The 20,735-nt window shown below is 46.6% G+C and overlaps 1 protein-coding gene across 2 annotated transcripts in view; it reads right to left on the bottom strand.

The window, feature by feature from the left end:
- LOC144147187 (cyclohexanol dehydrogenase-like) overlaps positions 1–20,735 on the bottom strand; it is a 55,547-nt gene that overhangs the window by 27,779 nt on the left and 7,033 nt on the right. For both annotated transcript variants that reach the window (XM_077679258.1, XM_077679257.1), the window contains exons 2-3: positions 13,128–13,267; positions 3,579–3,671 (exon numbers count right to left, since the gene is read on the bottom strand). In XM_077679258.1, the coding sequence (XP_077535384.1) occupies positions 3,579–3,671; positions 13,128–13,267 (233 nt within the window). The remainder of the gene's footprint in view (positions 1–3,578; positions 3,672–13,127; positions 13,268–20,735) is intronic.

Below are 20,735 nucleotides of genomic sequence, written 5' to 3'. Positions count from 1 at the left end.
AGTTGCATTTTCGAAGCTTTCAGCACAGCAGGATACTATCTAGATCTGACTGCAGCAATGCTGGTCAGTATAAATCCTGGTTTCTCGATAACGGACACAGGCGTTAGCGTAGAGGTGGATACAAGATTTAACGCAATTTGAAGGTCATTAATATATATCAAATGCAGTAGTGCACCCAAAACTGAGTCTTGTGGCACACATGAGGTTACAGAGATGAAAGAGGAATCGTAGTTGTTTAGAGTAACGCATTGCAAGCGGTCAGTGAGGAATTATTCAAGCCAGGGTAATAATTTTGGATTTATTTTCAGAGTGGAAACTTTCACAATAATAAACGATGATGAACTTTATCAAAGGCTTTCGAGATATCTAGAAAAATGCAGTTTACTCTGAATGTTTTGTGCAGTGTGGTATGCAAATTGTTTGTAAACAGCAGCAAGTGAGTTTCGCACGAATATAAATGCCGAAAGCCATGTTGGTTTTTGCTAAGAAAAGTTCCTCATACAAATGACACAACCAGTTTTAGGAATTTCTCCCTGTGGCGCCGCTAATAGTCCGAAACAGTTTTTGTGAATTGGCACCCATGTCTGACCAAAAAGACTTAACATTTTATGTGAACCTCTAGCCAAAAAATCTGGTTGTAGAAACTCCCAAATTGAGATCCGCATTTCTATTACGGTGTAGGAAATCAAGGTTACTCAGTTTTCCCAAAATACACCACTGGGGGAGCGAGAAACGCCAAAGCCTGTGGTTTTTTTTCCCAAAGTGGTTTTTACCGCAGGCGCTTTGCTATATAGAATAGTTTTCGTTGATATACGTCAACAATACAAATGCGTAATGATTGTTTTAAAAAAATTCCAGAACAGCCATTAAATTTTGAGAACCGGGATTTCCCTTAGAGTACTTTGCAACTGATTTTTATTAAGTATAAAGTCCATAGGTACATACGTTTTGTTTTTGCTAATACATGCTTCCCATAAATTTGTCCAGAAACCATTTTGAAATTTTTTTTCATCTAAAGCGTACAAGCAGGGAAGCGGAATGTTTAAAAATTACTCTCCCCTTGAAGATGAATCCCGTTCAATTTTCTCGCTTAGCGTAGCGGTCGCCATCTATTGCGAAGTTCTGCAACCACACGGCTCCCGTAGGATCCCCTGTTATTTTTTATAAAACGGTTACTGATGGGTATTCCTTACGCCTACCACAGAATAGTCCACCCATCGTGTAATTAGTGGAGTGGCCCACCCGGCCATCGCAGGGTACTGTCTGTAGTTGTAAATACAATTATTATAGGTATTTGTAGGCACTTGCGGCGCTGCATTTAATTAGAAGATTTGCCACTGTTTGTACTGGGTCATGGTGGACGTCGTGGAATGAATGATACACATATTCGCGAGATGTTTGCTCAGCACGAGATATATTCTTTGCAGATTGCACACAGAATATCAAAATATTTATCACTCGCCTCCTGAGCGGTATTTTCAAACAAAATATATTCCTACCTGAAGTCTACAGTTGTATCCTAGTAATACGAAATATTTTCTATGCATCCGCTATTTGCTATTAGTATACTGCAAATTTCGGTTTTTCTTGCATTGATTGATTTATTGGTGCTACATTTTATAGTTGTTTCCCTGGTCCTAAGTTTCTTACAGTCTCATTGAGAGTGCGCTCGGAAGCAACTTTTATTTGCAGTAAATAGGAGAAGCAACCTTTAAGACTTCGTTATGGCTACACATCTTACACATAAAAACGTTCATGTTAACACCTGGTTTAGAATTATTGTAGAATAGGGGCAGTGTTTGTCCGGAAAACCTGAAGGTTAAAAAAATGTATCAGAAAGTATTTCCGCAGATGTTCATTTATCTTTAATATTTTTCACAGAAAAATTAGGTAATTCAGCTCGTGGCGTTGCACGTCCCGGCGGGAGTGCGTAAACAAATCACACTCGCGCAAGCGATGGCTGCGTTTATAATTACAAATCCTGGGAAAAGCGCATGTAATACTTTGAACCATAAGCTTATGGAACATACAAAAGCAGTGGTGCATGCTTGTATGAAGTAATATTCTCACAAAAGCAGTTACGGGCGTGACTGTAAGGCTTGTCGGTAACAGGCGATGAAAAAAGAGCTAAAATGGATGTGTTTATGGCACAAGGGCATCGAGGCCAAAGAGCGCCATGTCAGTGTTAGTGGTCTTTCAGCCAGTAAAATACAAATTGCTAGGACGTGAGGAGGCTAAGAAATCAACCATTGGTATGGGGGTGTGAAAGGCCCTCAGTCTAAAACGTTGCCGAAAAATGTAACGATCCTAGCGCATACCATCTTTGAGTTGCGTGAGGTGGGTAATAAGATTTAAAAATACAAAATATTGAATTCAAGTTAAAAGGGAAACTTAGGATTCATGGGAAACTTAGGCTCATTTGCTAGAAATACCGAGGGCTGTAGGGGTGTGGCATATCTATGAAATCTCGAGAAAGGGAGGGCGTCTAGCGTCTTTAAATTCTGGATATTTCATTATTTCATTAGAATATGGAGTACTGAGAGACGTCCTCCACATCTGTGGCATACTGGTGGTTGTGTGTTTATTTAATAGGTAATAATGAGTACCACACGTGTTGTCCACTCTCAGTCTCCAGATAGGTATTTCAAAAAATTTGTTTCATTTTTCTGTATTATATTGACTGAATCGTGGTTTTAATAAATGTTGTTTGCTAAGAATTTGCTCGTCCTATTTCTGTTACCATTGTTCCCGGAGTTTTCTTTGTAAAAGTGTTGTGTTCATGTACTGGTATGGGACCCGCGATATGTCTATGCCACTTCAGAGCGCGGCCTTACCAACCAATCTATCTGCCATTTCCTTCCCCAGATTGTCACTGTGCCCAGGCACCCAGCAAACTACTATATAGATGTCATAATAGGCCAAAATTATCAATTTGATGACAATATTTAGAACCATGTTTCTGCAGCTCTTCCTTTCTTCAAGTATATGAGTGCTCAAAGACTCTGTAAAAACAATTGATTTTTTTGGGTTGAATGTGGGTTAATTGCAAGTAAGATTCAATGTAGTTCTGCCGTTAAAATGCTTCTGTAAAACACGACAACAAAACAGAGAGAACGAAAACGATAACACTTGCCGTCTGTGGTTCTGGTGACATTCGCATGATCCACATATATAAAATAACCGTGCAAATTTTCTTATTATCCGCATCACAAACAGCTTTTGGAAGGTTGTCATCGAATTGTAAATACGAAGTGCCCATAAACTATGTTGCCCTTCCCGGATGGCTGGCGTTTGCGTATTTTATGTTATTCCAATCATTCCCTCGTATCGGAATTCGAGATAACTAAGGTGAGACTTTAGCTATAAAAATGCATGTAAAAAAGGCAAACAAAGATTGACTTGTAGTAACATATTCATGAATTTAGACTTCATAGTTGGTCAATATTATAAAATTTGCGTCCACCCAAAATACGAACGTGGCCTTTTAATGAATGGGTTCATATTTATTCAACGCAATGTGTACAAATGCCCTTGCAAAATTTGCCTTATGGTAAATCTGTACAATGAAGTACACTTACAAGAATGTCGATCTTGCCAAAGTGCGTCACCGCTTTTTCCACCACCGCAGCCACGTCGCCTTCTACAGACACATCTCCTGGAACCACAATCACCTACGTAGCACCCATGCAAGAAATAAAAAGAAAAGATAACTAGCATTTATAAGAAGAGATAACTAGCACGGTCGGATAGGCTAATCTCTAATCTGGTAATTTCTGTAGGCGACAATGCGCTCCAGATTTGGCACATCAAAAAACACTGACCCGAATTGTAGAAAGGGTCTCTGAAGCTCGTTTAATTTGATTTGTAATTGGAAAGAATGCATATGCGAATTTTTGTTAGATAGAAGTACCAGTAGTACCATCAAAGTAATTTCTATAGAATCGCACACCACACGCCAACAGCGGCAGAAAAAAAGAAAATTTAGGGCAACCCGCCCAAGAACCTTAAATGGAACCAATAGCACTCATGATAAACGTTTTCACTCCTTTCCTCGTGCCTGCGAAAGTTACAGGAATCGCCTCACCAGAGTTTCCCTGCGTGATTTGCTTATCGCAGCCGATACATCTTCAAGTATGTCCTTTGCTTGTGTCGGGGTTTTTTTTAACGTCGTCACAGAGTGCTTTTATTGTTGCAACTTTGAGAGAAGTTGTACAATGGTCAAGCTGTAGCTCAAGTGCCGACCGCAAAAGAGGGGAAAATAGTTTGAGCTAGTTTCCATGCCATATGATGGAAATAGAGCCGTAACATTTTTTATAGGGATCTTTAGGGCTTGCAGGAATCTGAAAGGGTATGATATTTTGAAAGAAGCTGGAAAAAGTCTTTCAAAGATGCGATTATAATACATTTCTAAGGAGACAGCAGCACGTCCTCCATCATTTTTGTTCTTGCTCTACCGCTTTTTCTCAGATTTCACCTTGTACTCCATGCGGCCGACATCAAAGATAAGGACCAATGAGAGAGCAAGAGCTCTGCCATAAAACCTCGATACGTAGAGCAGCCTTCTGCATAACAACTGCCGCATCTTTCTGCAGCAGGAAACTCGGACGCCATGGGCTGCGTAGGGGTAGCGTACCGTATGTGGCGAGAATTAGGCTCTAATGTTGATGTTTGCTCTTAAGTTCAGAGCACTTTATGGGCTCGCCTTGTGGTCTTAGATCACAAACGGTCTATGCGACTTCCGGAATCAGGCGGCGCAGAGAGGTAACGGAGGAGAAGGAGAAGGATAAACATCTTTATTGAGGGAAAAGGATGCGTGGACTCTTCAGGAGGTGAAGTCCTCAGTCCAAGATCCCATATGCCTTGACAGCCGCTACAGCCCGCTCCACCAGCCGAAGCTGGTCGGACAGGCATGAGCTGGACAGGGCGCCCCTCTAGAGCTCGGTAGAGGTTTAAGGATTCGGCTTGGGGAGAGGGTGGGAGGGGCATCCACCAACCATGTGAAAAAGAGTGCATTCTGCTCCACAGAAGGGGCAGCTAGGGGACGTAATTTTTTCGGAATAGTGGCAGACTCTTTTTAGGTGGAAAAAGGTGTTTGTTTGCAGGGCACGGTAGTGGTGTGCCTTCTCGATAGATAGGTGTCGTTGGGTGGGGGAAGGGTGCGTCGGGCCAGGCGTAGCTGTTTCGTCATTTGTGTATATGTCAGGAGGGGAGTAAATCTCGCTGAGGTGGTGTCTGCACTCCTCATGCGGCGTGCCATTTCTCGCGCGAGGTCGTGCGCCATCTCGTTCCCATTCACTCCCAGAGGGGTTGCAGTCCATATTATGTGGATCTGTCGCTGCGGCTGGTGGCGGAGTAGCATTGCGCGGGCCGCAGCGTGAACGGGTCCGGTCTGGAAGTTCCGGCAGGCCTGTTGGCTGTCCGTCACAACACTAGTAGCCCGGGTAAAGCAGATGGCAAGTGCGATTGCCGCCTCTTCATCTTCAGCTGGTGAGAGTGTTTCGACATAGGCATTGATAGCCTGTCCTCCTTGGGCGGGGCTTACGGCCAAGGTGAACGCTAGATAGGATGAGTATGCTGCCGCGTCTGTGAATACCGCGTCAGCATCTCGACTGTAGTGTCGTGAAATGGCCTCCGCGCGAGCCCTACGCCGTCCACTGTGGTGCTCAGGGTGCATATTACGCGGCAATGAATTCTTGAGTAGGTCGGGGGAGGGGGTCTAGAAATGCGCCATTGTAGCCCGGTGTATTTAGTCCCTGTCCTGAGAGGACCTGGCGGCCTGCGTTGGTTAGACAAAGCCGTCGGTATTGTTGTAACAGAGGCCTTTAAATTAGTTCAGACGACGTATTGTCGATACCGAGTTGAAGGAGTAGCAAGGTGAATGTGTTTGTGGGAAGACACAGTGCGCGCTTGCATGATTTTCGGATTATTGCATTGACACTTTCTTCTTCATGCTTGTTGAGCAGAGCATATGAGATCGCGTACGTGATGCGGGAAATAATGAAGGCGTGCACGAGACGTAGCACCGCATTCTCCGTGAAGCCGCGCCTCTTCGTGATGATTCGGCGCAGCATATGTGACACCTGGTCCGTAGTGTGCTTCAGCGGAGTTATGAGGGTGGAGTTGCGTTTATCTTGCTGGAAGACCATCCCAAGGATCTTGATTTGAGGAGTGGGGCGGATAGTGTGGCCCTCGAGGTGTATTTCGACCGGTGGAGGTGGGTCATGCTTGGGTCTTCCTGATTGGACCACGAGTAGCTCAGACTTTTGCGGGGCGCAAGAGTGTCCGCAGTCTTTGGCGTACTCAGTAACCACATCGGCCGCTTCTTGAAGGCGAGCGTCCATGTCCGCCCACGAGCCTGTGCCCGTCCAAACTGTCACAACGTCGGCGTAAAGCGCATGCTTGGTGTTTGGAAGAGCTGCAAGGCGTTGTGGCAGTTTGATTAGGGCGATATTAGATAGCCTTGGCGAGAGCCCTGCTCCATGTGGAGTGCCTCTGCTCGCCAGGTTGATGGGGTGGGACTTCGCTTCGCCAACGTGGAGTACCGCTTGCCTCTTAATAAGGAAGTCTCGCACGTAAATGTACGTGCGTTCTTCGCAATTCAGCTCTCGCAGGTGGGCCAAAATGACTGAATGGGACACATTGTCAAAGGCTCCCTTGAAGTCCAATGCCAGCATTGCTGTGGGGGAGTGTCGGGTGGCAGGGGTCATGACTTGTACTTTAATCTGGAGGGGAATGTCCTGGGCTGGGTGGAGAGCTGGGGTCTGAATCCAAACATTGAGTTTGGTATGAGGTCGCGATCGTCTAGGTTACGCGGGAGGCGAGCGAGAACGATATGCTTCTTGAGTTTATCGACGCAGGACGTTAGCGATATAGGTCGTAGGTTTTCAATAGAAGGGGTCCTGTTCGGTTTGGGGATGAGGTGAACGTAGGCGAGCTTCCATTCTGCAGGGATCTTGCCCTCTCGCCACACTCTATTGAGGCACGTGGTGAGGGACACAAGGGAGTCGTCATCGAGGTTGGCTAGTAGCCTTTTGGCAATTCCGACCGGACCTGGCGCGGTGTTTTTCTGTATCCGCGACAGTGCCGCTCGTATCTTCGAGATGAGGATGCCTTGATCCAATGAGGGGTTCGGCGATCCATCATAGTCTGTGTGGCTCTGTTGCGGACCGGGCGGGAAGAATTTTGCCTCGAGGTTCCTTAAAAGTGTGTCGGTGGAGTGACTGTGCAGGACGGCCCGTAGTTGGTTTGATTACGTTGCCTTCGAAGAGGAGGGGGACCAGGAGGTAACGAAGAATTTTCCAAGTTTTTGACTTGCTCACGTTGTTTCCCATGGCGTCGCAAAGGGGGAGCCAACTCTCACGGGACAGTTTGCGTGCGTATTAGGCCTTTTTTCAGTGAGCTGCGCAATGGGAACACGGAGTTTTTTATTGTGCCGCTGCTTTTTCAAGCGCTTTTGCAAGCTGCGTCTAGCTTCCCATATGTGTAGAAGGTGCGTGTCTACGCAGGGACTGTTGGTATTTGTCTTTATGTTAGTAGTACAAGGGGCCTGGTCCTGAATAAGTTGGGCTATCCATGCGGAATATTGATCTTCCTCTGCCGGATCTGCGGTGTCCTCTGTGCTGCGCGCTGACCTCAGTTCTCGGAAACCGGACGAATCTGTCAGGGCGGCACGTCCCACTGTGCGGACTAGCTCAGGGCCTGAAATCATTAATTCAATTATGAAATTATCGCTGCTCAGTGGCTCTTGCTTGTTTCTCCATACGCACGTCACCTGCTGGTTGCTCAGGGAGAGGTCTGGTGTAGTATCGCGAGAGGCGCTTGTGCCCTTGCGAGTGGATATGCTGAGCTCGTTGAGTATCTGCCACGCCTTACACGTCTACGTACTTGTGAAGGTAGTTGCCTCTTGGATTAGCGTAAGTGTAACCCCAAAGGGAGTGCGCCGCATTGAAGTCTCCACTTACGATGAGTTGGGGCTTCCCAGCTTTCTTTCGCGCCAGTTCTAGCGTGTCATTTAGGGCCTGGGGAGAACATTTGGGCCTGCAGTAGACATTGAGGTGGAAGATGGGTAAGGAAGCCTTTGATGCCTTGGCGGGGAGTAGTTCAAGTAGTATGCCTGGGGCTCCTGCTAATGGAAGGGAGTGCTGGATAGCGGTGATAGACCTGGATACCAGCGTGTGTAACATCCCCATGCCATCCGTATGAAAGGTGATATTGCCGGGGAACGAAGCGTGGGTGTTGCTTTCTTGCAATTCGACAACGTACGGAGGTGTTTCTTGTGTTGAAATATACTGGATCAGTTCTGAGCGTTTTCGCGGAATCCGCGGCAGTTCCACTGCCAAACAATTGTTTCGCTACGGCTCCTACTATTCTTTTTAGGATGACCCATCTTCTTCCATGGCATCTTTGGGTGGAGAAGAAAGTGGGGTAGTTACGCTAGTGCACTGAAAAATAAATAATTCCATTTTCGAGAGGCCTTCTTCGAAATTGGCATTCATTTCTTTGAGGGCTTGCATGGTCTGCTTGAGTTGGTCAGTAATAGTTTGTTGTGAGGCGGTCAGCTGCTGTAGCATAGAACGTATTCCCATCACCTCGTCTTGAGTGATAAATGGCGTGGGGCTTGCTGCCATCGCCTGGCCCGAAATCGGTGGGAGGGTTGTGGGAAGAGGGGGGGGGTTGCATCACTGCACGGTGGGAGGGAAGTTCGGGGACGCTTGATAGCGAGAGAAAGTTGTTGCGGGGAGGGTGCAGGGGGGTGGGCTGCTGTTTTTATGAAGGACGCAAGCAGTTCTGCAAGTCCCTGTCTGAGAGCCGCGTTCTCAGCTTGTAATTGAGTTATGAGTGCGCCATACTTATTATCAGCTCTGGAGGCCACTACCCCTCGCCAGCTCACCTTGGGTGCGTCCTCGTGGCGTGGTTCTTGTCGACTGAGGAGCTGGCCGAGCGTTGGTCTCTGGGTGGCTTGCGTTGGGTCCCTGGGGTCTGATCTCGATTGCGTGCCTGGCTGGGCGCGCGTTTCTTGGTGGTTGACCGTCCGTGTTGTGGCCCTCGACCGTGATCTCGGCTCGGTCTTGAGCTCGAACGGTGAAGTCCCCGGTTGCGTCGCGAGCCAGGAGAGGGGGAGCGCGAGAGACAGGGCCCATCCGATGTGGACTTGTTCGGAGTTTTCTTGGCTTTGTACACGGTGGGCAGGTACCGCTTGGGGCAGTCTTTAGATGCGGTGGTGTGTGGGCCTTTACAAAGCCCACACCGCGGTGTGTAGATTTGCTGAGGCTCGTTGAGGGGGGCACCGCACACGTTGCACTTGGGCGTGGCTGGAGGCGAGGGGCAAACGTTCGCTCGGAGGCCCGTTTGATGACAGAGGGTGCAAAAGGCGACCGTGCGGCGATAAGGGTAGCATTGAAGCAGGGCTTGATTAACGTAAACGTACTACGGCACTCGCTTGCCTCGAAATGTTATGACGAATGCTTTGGACTCTCCGAGGCGACGAGCTGTGAGAACCTCGTATCCAGGAGCAGTAATGAGTGACTTGACGAACTCGTCTGTATGTTCTTGGGTGATGTTATGAATGACGCCACGGCAGGAGTTGTCCGGATAATTGGGTATACTGGGACCTCGTGTCGGTTGCCGAAGACCACAATCTTCTGAAGGCTTTCGAGCGCTCGTGCAGCTTCTGGAGAAGGTGTGCTGACGACTCTGACGTTCTGCTCTGCACCAACGCGGAGCTGGAAAGGTGCTGGTGTAGTGGGGAGCCCGATCTGCCGAGCGATTGACGCAGTGAAAGAAATGGGGTCCGAACGGGAAAGCTGGAGGCCGTTTCTTGGGCGGATGCCTATTTTGAAGTCGTCCGATGGTAGAGGTGGTTGCCTTGGTTGACGCGTCGACGGGAGATGGCGGAGCGCTGGTGTCGGTGGCGATTCGGGAGCAGACTTCGACGGGGAAGGAGGACGTCGCCGGAGGGAGCGGCGTACTACCTCAATCCATGGGCTGGTTATTTCTTCCTCTGGTTCTGGTTGCCGGTGGGGATGTAATATCTGTCTTTGGCTTCCATTATGTCTTCAGGTGGGTTTGAGGGAGGTGCCAAAGTTGCATTTGGATCGTCGGTGGGGGTGCACGTTGACGAAATGCTACCGGCAAAGGCGCCGGCGGCGTAGTTGCCTCACCGGTGTTGTTAGGCTTAGCTCGTCTGCCCTCTTGGGATCCTTGTCAAATGTCAAATTTTGGACTCGCAGGGTTGCAGATGGTATTATCGTCTTCCTGGTGACATAGGAAGAACGTCCGGTAGTAAGGTTTAGTCACCGGGCTGATTTTTTATTGACATGAAACGATTTCAGCGAACCCGACGTGACGCTCATTCGAACACACTGAGCGGGCACGTGTGCCTCGAGCTAACGGACCCAAGTAGAGCCTTATGTACTGGTGTCAGGTTGTCACGCTGAGGCTTCGAAACCCACGTGGTTTAAATAGTCATAACCGCTCAAACCTTGTGAACCGCTGGCGCTTGTCATACATCTCCCAGTTATTTAGCGCAAAGAAAACTGCAGGTAAATTTCAGACAAAATCTTTGTATATAACCTGCAGCCCACGTGTCCCTTTAGTTAGGAATGCTCGTTCGGTTGGTTTTTACGATAGCAAGCGAAAAAAGCGGCCGCGCAAGAAAGACATCACGCATTCGAAATGACAAAGAAAGGCTCCAGCTGCATAAGAAACAAATAGCGCGGTCGAAATGACGCAGAAAGGCTCCAGCCCCGCAAGAAAAAAAAATGGCGCGTTCGAAATGACGCAAAAAGGTTCCGGCCGCGCACGGAAATATACCAGTTCGAAACGACGCAAAACAGCCCCAGCGATTGCAGAGCAGTCGGAGACCTGTTTGCTTAGCTCCGATCCCTAAACACAGGTCAAGGTCGCCAACTAGCCGAGGATGCCGCTCGTACTTAAGGGCTGCAGGCCGCCATCTCAGGGGGAGGAATTCAGGAAGGCCCCCACTTCCCATTCCTCCTTTCAGCCAGATTGGTGCAAAATAAAGTTATTATTATTACAAGAAATCAAAGCAAGCGCAAAAAGAACAGAACTCCCGCTGGCGCTGTTTCAGGCAGGGGGCGTGCCAGAACTGCGAAGACGGGAAATTTGAAATGCATTGGGTGGCAGCAGTTAGCAGTTAACGGGGGTGCAGCCCATTATTGCGAATCACTTCTCTGCCCTTCCTAGGGCTTGTACATTGAGTGGAATAGCTTTACGTTTTTTATAGTTGTTTCGAGAAACTCAAGAAATGCTTTCTCTTCCGTTGTGCGTCCAGATTTCCAAATACAAATTTGTAAAGTTGTCATGTGGTCGCATACCTTGCCGTGTCCAATGTGTTCCATAGGACTGATCCACGGATCCACAAAGCTCTGATTGGGTTGCTTATGTGTCATCGTACAATGGCGTATTTATACCTTGCGACGAGTGGCTTGGATATATTAATATATATCTCTATATATATATATATATATATATATATATATATATATATACAGAAAGAAATGCAGGCAGTGTACAACGCCAAAGAAGGCATAGGGGAACGGTCCCCACTCTGGGCACGTGTTTTCTTTCTTTCTTTCTCACATAATTAAGAATAAAAAATAATGTAATGCCACTAACGGTAAAAAATAGCCTAACGGTTCCCCTATGCCTTCTTTGGCGTTGTAGACTGCCGGCATTTCTTTCTGTATTTCCTTAGAAGCCTCTCATTTCCAAACCATATATATATATATATATATATATATATATATATATATATATATATATATATATATATGTATATATATATATATATATATATATATATATATATATATATATATATATATATATATATATATATATATATATATATATATATATATAATATGTGTGTGTACATGTATATGAGTCGAGAAAGCCAAGGAAACCAAAGCGGAAATGTCGTACGTCAGATATATTTAAAAAGACGAAAGTGTTGAAGAAATGCCCGCTCAGTGGCATCCGAACCCACGAAAAAAAAGCAAAAACGGAAAAATATTACCTCGAGAGAAATACTCAAGACGGTGGAGGAGAAAATAGCCCCGCCGGTAGCATAGTGGTCACCGCACTAGACGTGTATTCGGGAGGTCTTAGGTTCGGATCCACCCGGCGGGCATTTTTCCTCAACTCCCATTTTTTCGTTCAAAAAATGTATCTATCCTACCGCATTTTCCTCTTTGGTTTCCTTGGCTTTCTCAACGGCCTACCTTTATATATATATATATATATATATATATATATATATACATTGCTATGGGAAACTATTCACACCGGCACACCGGTTAACAGGAACACAGTAATAGGTTTAATCACCCATACCGAACCAGTCAGTCCCCGATCTCCATCTTCGTCTTCATCTTCCTCTTCCCCAGCCACCCTCTCTTCTAGCTCACAGTCCTAGGGGGATTGTCCTTCTCTATAGGTATAACATGTGTCTCATTATTCTCATAACAATATATACATGAATATAACGTTAGCGTGGGGCTAGCGAGCACCCAACTCTATGCCTGTCAACAGCCAGCGCACACAATCGTCTGAGGGACGAATGAAGAATATTACTATCCCAATCCACAATAAATGCTTTGCTTGAAATTGACAAGTAGCCTTCTCTTACTTTAATACAGTGAAACCCTTAACCTTAGAAGTATGTTTTATTCCGCGTTTTCTCAAGGTGCGAGAGATATACCGGCCATGATAGAGGCGCCCAAATGTGTGAAGAAGGTCTTTTGCAGCAAGGTCCTGATTTGTAAACACGTGTGGCTAAATTAACGCAGCTGCAGCAAACTTATATAATATTTTGCCAGGCTCAAAGTATTGCTATATGAATAAACGAATTTAGGAAATCTGGGGTGGACCAAGTGATTAAGTGATGTCAGGATAAAGCGAGCACTAAATGCTCCCTGTTTAATGTTTACTTCAAAAACCCATTAAATACGCATAAAATGGTGGGGAATTTACATAAAATCATAAACCTCGCAAAATTAAAGGACACTTTATGGGAAAACATATCGGAACGGAGGACGATGCCCATTAGTAATGCAGGCACTTTAAAATACACTTGAAAATGTTACGGTCTTTGGAATATTCACCTTTTCTCGCGGGATCCCCTTGGCCCGGCAGGCCTCCGCCACCTTCTCCAGTCTCTTTATGTTTCGGGCCGTGAGGGCAAGCCAACATCCCAGTGAGGCGAAGTGCAGCGCCGTGCTCTCGCCTATGCCTGATGATGCGCCTGCATAACAGCGGAGTCCTGGAGCGTTTGGCGCTATTTACGCAATGCGCGTCATTTTGGCGCGAAGTGGTTATTTTTGGGGCAATCTATTTGGTTCACTTAGTTCTGTATTTTCAGCGTGAAGAACGCAACGGCTCTGGTGTGGTGGAATCTACAGCTGTGTGGACTGCTAAAAGCAGTCATTTTGTCCAATGGCACAGCTGCGATGTTTGAGAGAGGAAAATTTAAAATCACACTTAGCGTAATTATATCCGTTCTCGCCTGAACTTCCAACTGGCCCTGCTCAGTGTCTTTCGTGGGTATTTAAAGTGTACAAACTTGCCTATACGAACCTCTTAACACGTTTTCTTTCCGACTCTTCTACGGCGGGCATTGATTGCCATTGTTTGTCGCTTAAGTAATTTATGTGTTTGTATCCCTCCGTATGCAGGCCTAGCCCCACTCCAATAGTTATTCTGGTGCTGGTTATGATACTGCTCTGCGATAATTTTATTTAGTACATAGGGCATATTTTCTATTGCTGAGCATTGACTGGTGCCCTTGTGCTTGTTACTTGTGTGTGTTGGCCTTTGTGCTACTTCAACCAGGTAGTACGGATGAACCTCGATTTGGCAAAGTAGCCGGGACCCGCGAAATATTACGTTAAATTGGGAACTTCGTTAAATAGAAAGAACGACAAATTTCGATCCAGAAACTACAAACTTATTGCCTCGAGAACTTGAAAGATTGGGATTTTCGCTGCGCTCTTTGTGAGCAGCGTGATCAAACACTTCGCGTAGCTGGCCAGTGAGGTCAAATCGCCCTCTACACCCTTGTGCGGCCCAGCAAACCGCCTCAGAATGCCGACGCCACCCATCACCTCGCTTGGTGTGGGAACGGCAGCTTCGACAGTAGCGGATCATTCGCATTTTCAGACTCCTCTTGTGCGCCGGGAACAAGCTTCACAATCCCCTCGTCCTCGAGCAGCTTCTGTTGTGTCAGTACGGGCGCGTCTGCGTCGGCGTTCACCAAGTCACCGAAGTTCTGATCTGCGGCCACCTCGTCAGGCCGACAAAGCTCCTCCCAACAACTGGGCGATGCCTCTTCCTGCTCCTGGTGCAGGCTTGTGGAGCCCGCAACACGAGTTAACAGCACAGTGCCAAGCATTCTAGACGCTATAACTGTCGAAAAAACGCTTTTGCTATGCATCTCCTTTACCGGAAAGCTTCGTTAAATCGAATTTGATGGCGAAGTTTGTTTCGTTATTTCAGGTCCGTCAAAACATTAGACTTATGGGCAACTGTGGGAAAATCCTAATTTGTTCGTTAAATTGGGAAATTCGTAAAAACAAGTGTCGTAAAGTCGAATTTCAACTTTATATTTTCAAGTTTCTGCATCATAGCTTGGCACTGAAAGTACGGGTGGGTTGCGTATCGTGAATTTTTTGCCGAGGTAAGCGACGGTGTACAGTGGAACTTCACTTGAACGAACTTCAAGGGACCTCAGAAAAAATTCTGAAAAAAGTTCACTTACCTAAAGTAAGTATGTTGCAGCTGGTTACCACATGCTAAAGGAAAACAAGCTAACAGATAAAGGAAAGCTATGGGACACATTGAAACGTTCGTGGATCGTAAGTCATTTTGACATGCAGCCACAGCCTCTTGGACTTTAGTGAAATACACATTGCACAGTCTCGTGCGCGCGGGGCCGAGCTGCACACTTTCAGATACGCCGCCGTGATCCCTTGGCGCTGGTTGTGATCGTAGAAAGTGATGACACGGGGATCCCAAATGTCTTTGCAGCGTTGACTAGACGCTGCCTAGAGTCCATCCTGCGCAAAGCTTCCTGTTTTTCGTCTAAAGACAGGTGCCTTCATTTGGTGCTTATGATTAACGAGTGAGTGAATGCCTTTTCTTTGGGATTGTAGCGGTGGTAGGGCGAAAGCTGTAGCTGCGGCTATGGCTATCGCTTCGGCTGTGTAAGAGATTATCTAGGTCGGCGATCCACATCAAAAGTTCAAATATCAAAAAGTGCCCATTATTTGTCACGCGTTAATGAAACATGGTTCTTAACATAAAAATATGCTAAAAAAAATTGCAGGGGACATCGACGTATGGGTCTTAACATGTGAGACGCCATGGCGTTACTTCGACTGCGAGGGAGCGTTTGGAACGCAGTCACTGTATTTACGACCAATGCTTCAGGAGCAGTGCAAGTCAGCGAAGAGAGAAAGCCTATCAGGAAAAGATTCTAATCGCCTTGGCTCAGAAGAGACAATGTTCATCTGCGTTTCTTTGGCTTAAGGTGTGAGCGTAAAAAGGTGCGGCTGTGGATTGGCTGTTGGTCCGTTTATGTGAGAAGGTGTCAATGTCAGTGTTTCAATGTGTTCATTATCTGATGCTTAAGCCGGACCTAAATTCTTTTCCGAATATAGAGAGTGTGTGTATGAAGATCTTTGTTACGGAAGAAGTAGTTGATCTTTAGGAAAAGGGGGTAAAGAGATGGTAGGAAGCTCAAGCGTGTAACCTGAAGTCTAGGGAGCCAGATGCAGCAGCTCCTTCCCTTGCCCAGTCATCAGCTCGCGCTGATCTTGAGGCAACAAGTTCGTCAAAGCTGCCTCCCATGTCTTGATAGAAGTACAATACGTAATGTTTGAGTTGTTCTACCCTGAAAGTACCCTTGGGCATAGCTACGTTGCGTGAAAGAGGATGTACATTTTTCTGATTTTAGCAAAGTTAATGCGTGATGTACTCACAAGACATCTTCGCGCACGTTTATTTGTAGATACTTGTGTTGGTTTATCCTCCACAGAGTTTGTGATTATTCGGCCTTCAGAACTCCTTGTAACGATGGAAAAAACTGTGTTCCTGGGCGTAGGAGGAGACATTCTTGGCGTTTTTCTTGGAAGGGGGCGCGGCAGTCGTGGTACGAAGGAGCACGGTTTGTGAGTTCCCGTGCCTCTTGGTCGGTGCCACATTCTCTTCCCGACCCTTGTGTCTAGTCATACAGGGAACCTTTTCAATTTTCTGAATTATGGAAGGTAGTATCTTACAGAAGCGTTTCGGTATTTTGCCTCCAGAAAACGGTATAATGTATTTGGAGAGCGTGTTATGTTTACTCTATTATTAATACCTACTCTATTCGAATCGCCAAGAGGATGTCACCAACTTCCATTTCTTTGTTCACTACGTATAAAGGCCATGCAATCACCAATATTGCCTAAGTAGTCGACTACAACAACTGCTGCCTCGTACTTTCGTACGTGCCGAGTCGGTGTATACTGTGTTCTGAAGAGTTTGAAGCTTTCCTGAAATTAACTTCATTCTGCCATATGCCTCTTGTGTTGGTTTGGAACCACGGTTCTAGTACAGGAAAGTGTTTATGCGGAGTCGCTGAATCGGTGACCTGTCTATGAAGGCGTGTAGTCATTTCTTTTCAGGGGGGTAACCTGTGTTCTACACGATGGCCCTTCCAGATTATGTTTTCCCACGCGCTCACGTGTTGCTAAGAGAGTGGTTTCTCTGATTTCTTCCAGAGCATTATAAAGGGGAAATTTGCGGGCCTATTCGTCGTTATTATCATCAACAACTTTCTATTAAGGTCGACGTCAGGACGAAGGCCTCTCGCAGTGACGTTCACCGGTCTTGTCCTGCGCTGCCTGGGTCCGTCCTTTGCGTCCAGAGTTGCCATTTCTTCCCTCCATCGAGTTATTCGTCTGAGCTTTCTGTTCGAAACATCTCTACCTGTTCATTATGTTACCCTGGTGAGCCACCGGGTTCAGTTCGTGTCACGGTCAAACTTTTGAGGTTGACAACTGTTCAGTAGGCTGTCCTGATGAAGGTGTTGTTTATTTTCATCGGTGCGGGAAAATCTGCGATACAGTAAGCTCTGCAATGTCCAGCTGATGATCAGTGCCTGAATGAGCGCTACCGTTTCTTCTTGTTTGTTCTCTGCCTTCTATTGGTTGGGCGTTTTACAATGTGGGCAATTGGTTACATATTTCCTGTTTTTGGAGATTATGAGGTCAGCTGTGCCACTTGACTCTAGATCTAGCCACGCCGAGTACCCTTACGTGACTGTTCTCTCAGAGGACACCCGTACCTTTTTTAGGGATTTTAACAGGGCTTCGTAGCGACCTCCATCCTTTCCCAAATGGAGCTGCAGTGGATACAGAATGACGAGAATGTCGTAACGTAGTTTGAAAATTCATGTGAATAGATCCTTGGGTTTCATTTTAGTTTATTTCTACTCACAATCAATGCCTTCCGTGGATTCTGAGAGACTGGCATTAATCATTTGCCGCCGGTTTTATTTAGGTTACACAATCCTGGTGCTGCCGGCATCCCCGTGGATACGGCGTTGCGCCGCTGAGACCAAGGACGCGGGTTCGATTCTCGGCCCTGGCCGCAGTCTTTCTAATTTAGGCAGAAAACTGAAACCGCCGTGTGTCGAGGTTTCGGCGGACGTTAGAGATCGCCCACTGGTCGAAATTATTCACAAAAATTCCGCTACGGCGGACCTCGCAGCCAAGGTGTAGATTTAGCTCATGAATTACCGGAATTTTATTTTTATATTCAGGTGAAAAGACGCTTTCCCGTGGTGATTTCAGTTGCAGGCACGGCTGGCGACTGGGTCTGTCAAATATGCTACAACCAACTTGGCGTTGGACGACCTTCAATGCGCAGGCGCGGCACCTGCTGAAAAAGTGTGTCCTTTCTTACGTCTCCGCCGTAGTGTCATTGTCCTCCTTTCCACACTTCATTTGCCCCGATTCGGGTCAGCCCTCAAATCTTTCTGCTTAACTCCTAGCATCCGGCTGCAGCAATTGCGTATTTCCTTAAACAGTTTGTGAGCACGGCTGTAGCGGACGGCTAGGAGCCACGCGGAAATCAAAAAATGAGCCTAATAACGGTATCGCGTTAAAACGTCCCAGTTGTACAGCCGGGGACTTAATTTTGCAGATGATGATGATCGTTGGATGTTTATGGCGCAAGGCCAACTGGGGCAAAGAGCGCCAAAACAATAGTCGATGATAGGGGTGGAACCTTGATGATGGTTGCATTTTAATGGCGCAAGGCCAACTGGGGCAAAGAGCGCCAAAAAAAAGATGGTTAGCTACCACATATTAAAGTCAATACTAGAAGTGAATAGCACCAGAAGTAAAAACAAATGAAGACAATGAGGATGGCTGGTGTAGAGGGCCAGGTTGTGATTATGCAGGATACGATATGAGATTCAGAAATTTAACTTCTGATAGATAATTAAAAACACGTTTGATAGTAAACATTGGTTCATCGCCTAAGAAGTGCGATGGGTGGAGTGGGATTTGTTGTCTGTACATTTCTGGAAAGTGTTTGCGTCGTGTGGTGTGAAGTGCCTTGCATGTTATTAGTATGTGCACTACGGATAGGGCCTCTCCGCACCTGCCGCACTGGGGTCTAGGAGATCCCGTCAGCAGATACGAGTGAGTTGCATGCGTGTGCCCCATCCGTAGCCTAGCCAAAGCGACTTCTGTGTTTCTGTTGTGAGAGTCAGCTGTGTACCGTCCCAAGTGTGGCTTTATTACATGTAGTTTGTTGTCTGTCTGTTCGTTCCAGTGTGTTTGCCATGTTCTGCGCAGATGTTGTCTTATGTGTGGCTTGAGGTCTGTATATGGTACGCTTGTTATGTCTACAGTGTTCCTGAGTGCAGCAGCACCGGCCCTCTTGTCTGCCAACTCGTTCCCAGCGATCCCAGCGTATCCTGGGACCCAGCAGAGGAGCAGCCGATGCTTCTCCGCATACACCGACATGATAGTGTTGAATACAAGTTTAACTATGTGGTTTTTGGGGGGTGTATGCGATGACAATGCGCGAACAACACTCAAAGAATCTGTGTAGATGATAGAATTGGGAATTTGATTTTCAAGGATATGTCGTACAATCAGTAAAATTCCGTACGCTTCTGCTGAAAAAATTGTGTGCACGCTCATGGTTCTGGCTGCATTGAAATTCGGACCATGAGCAGCGCACGACACCATGGTGGAGGTTTTAGAAGCGTCACTGTAGAATTCAGTACGTGGGTATTTGAACTGCAAACAAAGAAAGTGCTGCAGTATTGCAGCACGCGGTACCCGATTTTTGTCAAGCTTTATAAAAGAAAGGTCACAGGACACAGGGCGAACTTGCCAAGGCGGTAAAACGTTAAAAGAGGATGACCTGTACACGTCTAAAAACGAAGCACTCAGATCCGAGGCTCGCTCTCTCGCTCGAAGTGAAAAAGGCGGAGTAACAGACGGGCGATTTACAAACAGCACAGATGTGGATGTATCGTTAAGGACAGGATAAAAAGGATGATTATTCAGCGATGAAATTTTAAAAGCATAAAGTAAGTCCATGTACGTTCGCTGGTTCTCAAGGCTCCACTTATCACGTTCAACATACATACTCTCGACAGGGCTAGTGCGAAAAGCACCCGACGCAAGCCGTAGCCCCAAGTGTAGTACTGGGTCAAGCATTCGTAGCGCCGTTTTGCTCGCCGACCCATACACCACACTGCCATAGTCCAAACGAGACCCAACCAAAGCAGTATACAAGCGCAGCAGGAGTTCTTTATCGGAACCATAGGATTGGTGTGAGAGAACCTTAAGGATATTCATTGTTTTAAGACATTTTTGTTTTAGTTGTTTCATATGAGGGATAAAGGAAAGTTTTTCATCAAGAATTATACCGAGGAACTTGTGTTCTTTTTTGACCGGAATCGAGACACCATTCAGTTTGATGTCTGGATCTGGCCTAATCCCACGCCTTTTGGAAAACACAACACAAGTGCTCTTGACTGGGTTCAGCTTAAAACCGTTCTGATCTGCCCAGCCTGCTAGTTTGTTGACACCAAGCTGGACTTGGCGCTCGCAGATTGACATATTGCATGATTTAAAAGATATTTGCACATCATCTACATATATTGTACAGGAAATGGTTCGTGGCAACGCCTTTCGAAGTGAGTTCATCTTGACAATGAACAATGTGCAGCTCAAGACGCCGCCTTGAGGCACGCCGTTTTCCTGCAGGAAAACATTTGAAAGGGCAGTGCCAACTCTCACACGAAAGGTTCGCTCCACCAGGTAGCTACAAAGTGTATTAAACATATTTCCCGAGACACCGAAGGCTTTTAGGTCGCAAAGTATCCCGTATCGCCAAGCGGTATCGTAGGCTTTCTCGAGATCAAAAAACACCGTAGCACAAAACTGCTTATGGACAAACGCATCCTTGATATACGACTCAAGGGCGACGAGTTGGTCGTTTGTGGATCGCCCCACCCTGAAGCCGGCCTGGCAGCTCTCGAGAAGACCATTGAACTCTAAGAAGTACACAAGTCTCCTGTTGATCATCTTCTCGAGAAGCTTGCCCAGGCAGCTTGTAAGGGCGATGGGTCGATAACTGGCGGGAGAAGAAGGGTCCTTACCCTCCTTCAGGAACGCCACTACAATAGCCTCCCTCCAAGATTTTGG

This window comes from Haemaphysalis longicornis, unplaced genomic scaffold, assembly GCF_048455015.1.
Source record: "Haemaphysalis longicornis isolate Haplotype H1 unplaced genomic scaffold, Haemaphysalis longicornis Haplotype H1 scaffold_7, whole genome shotgun sequence".
NCBI lineage: Eukaryota > Metazoa > Arthropoda > Arachnida > Ixodida > Ixodidae > Haemaphysalis > Haemaphysalis longicornis.
Note: the sequence above shows the minus strand (reverse complement) of the source record. Positions and strands in the feature narration are given on the sequence as shown.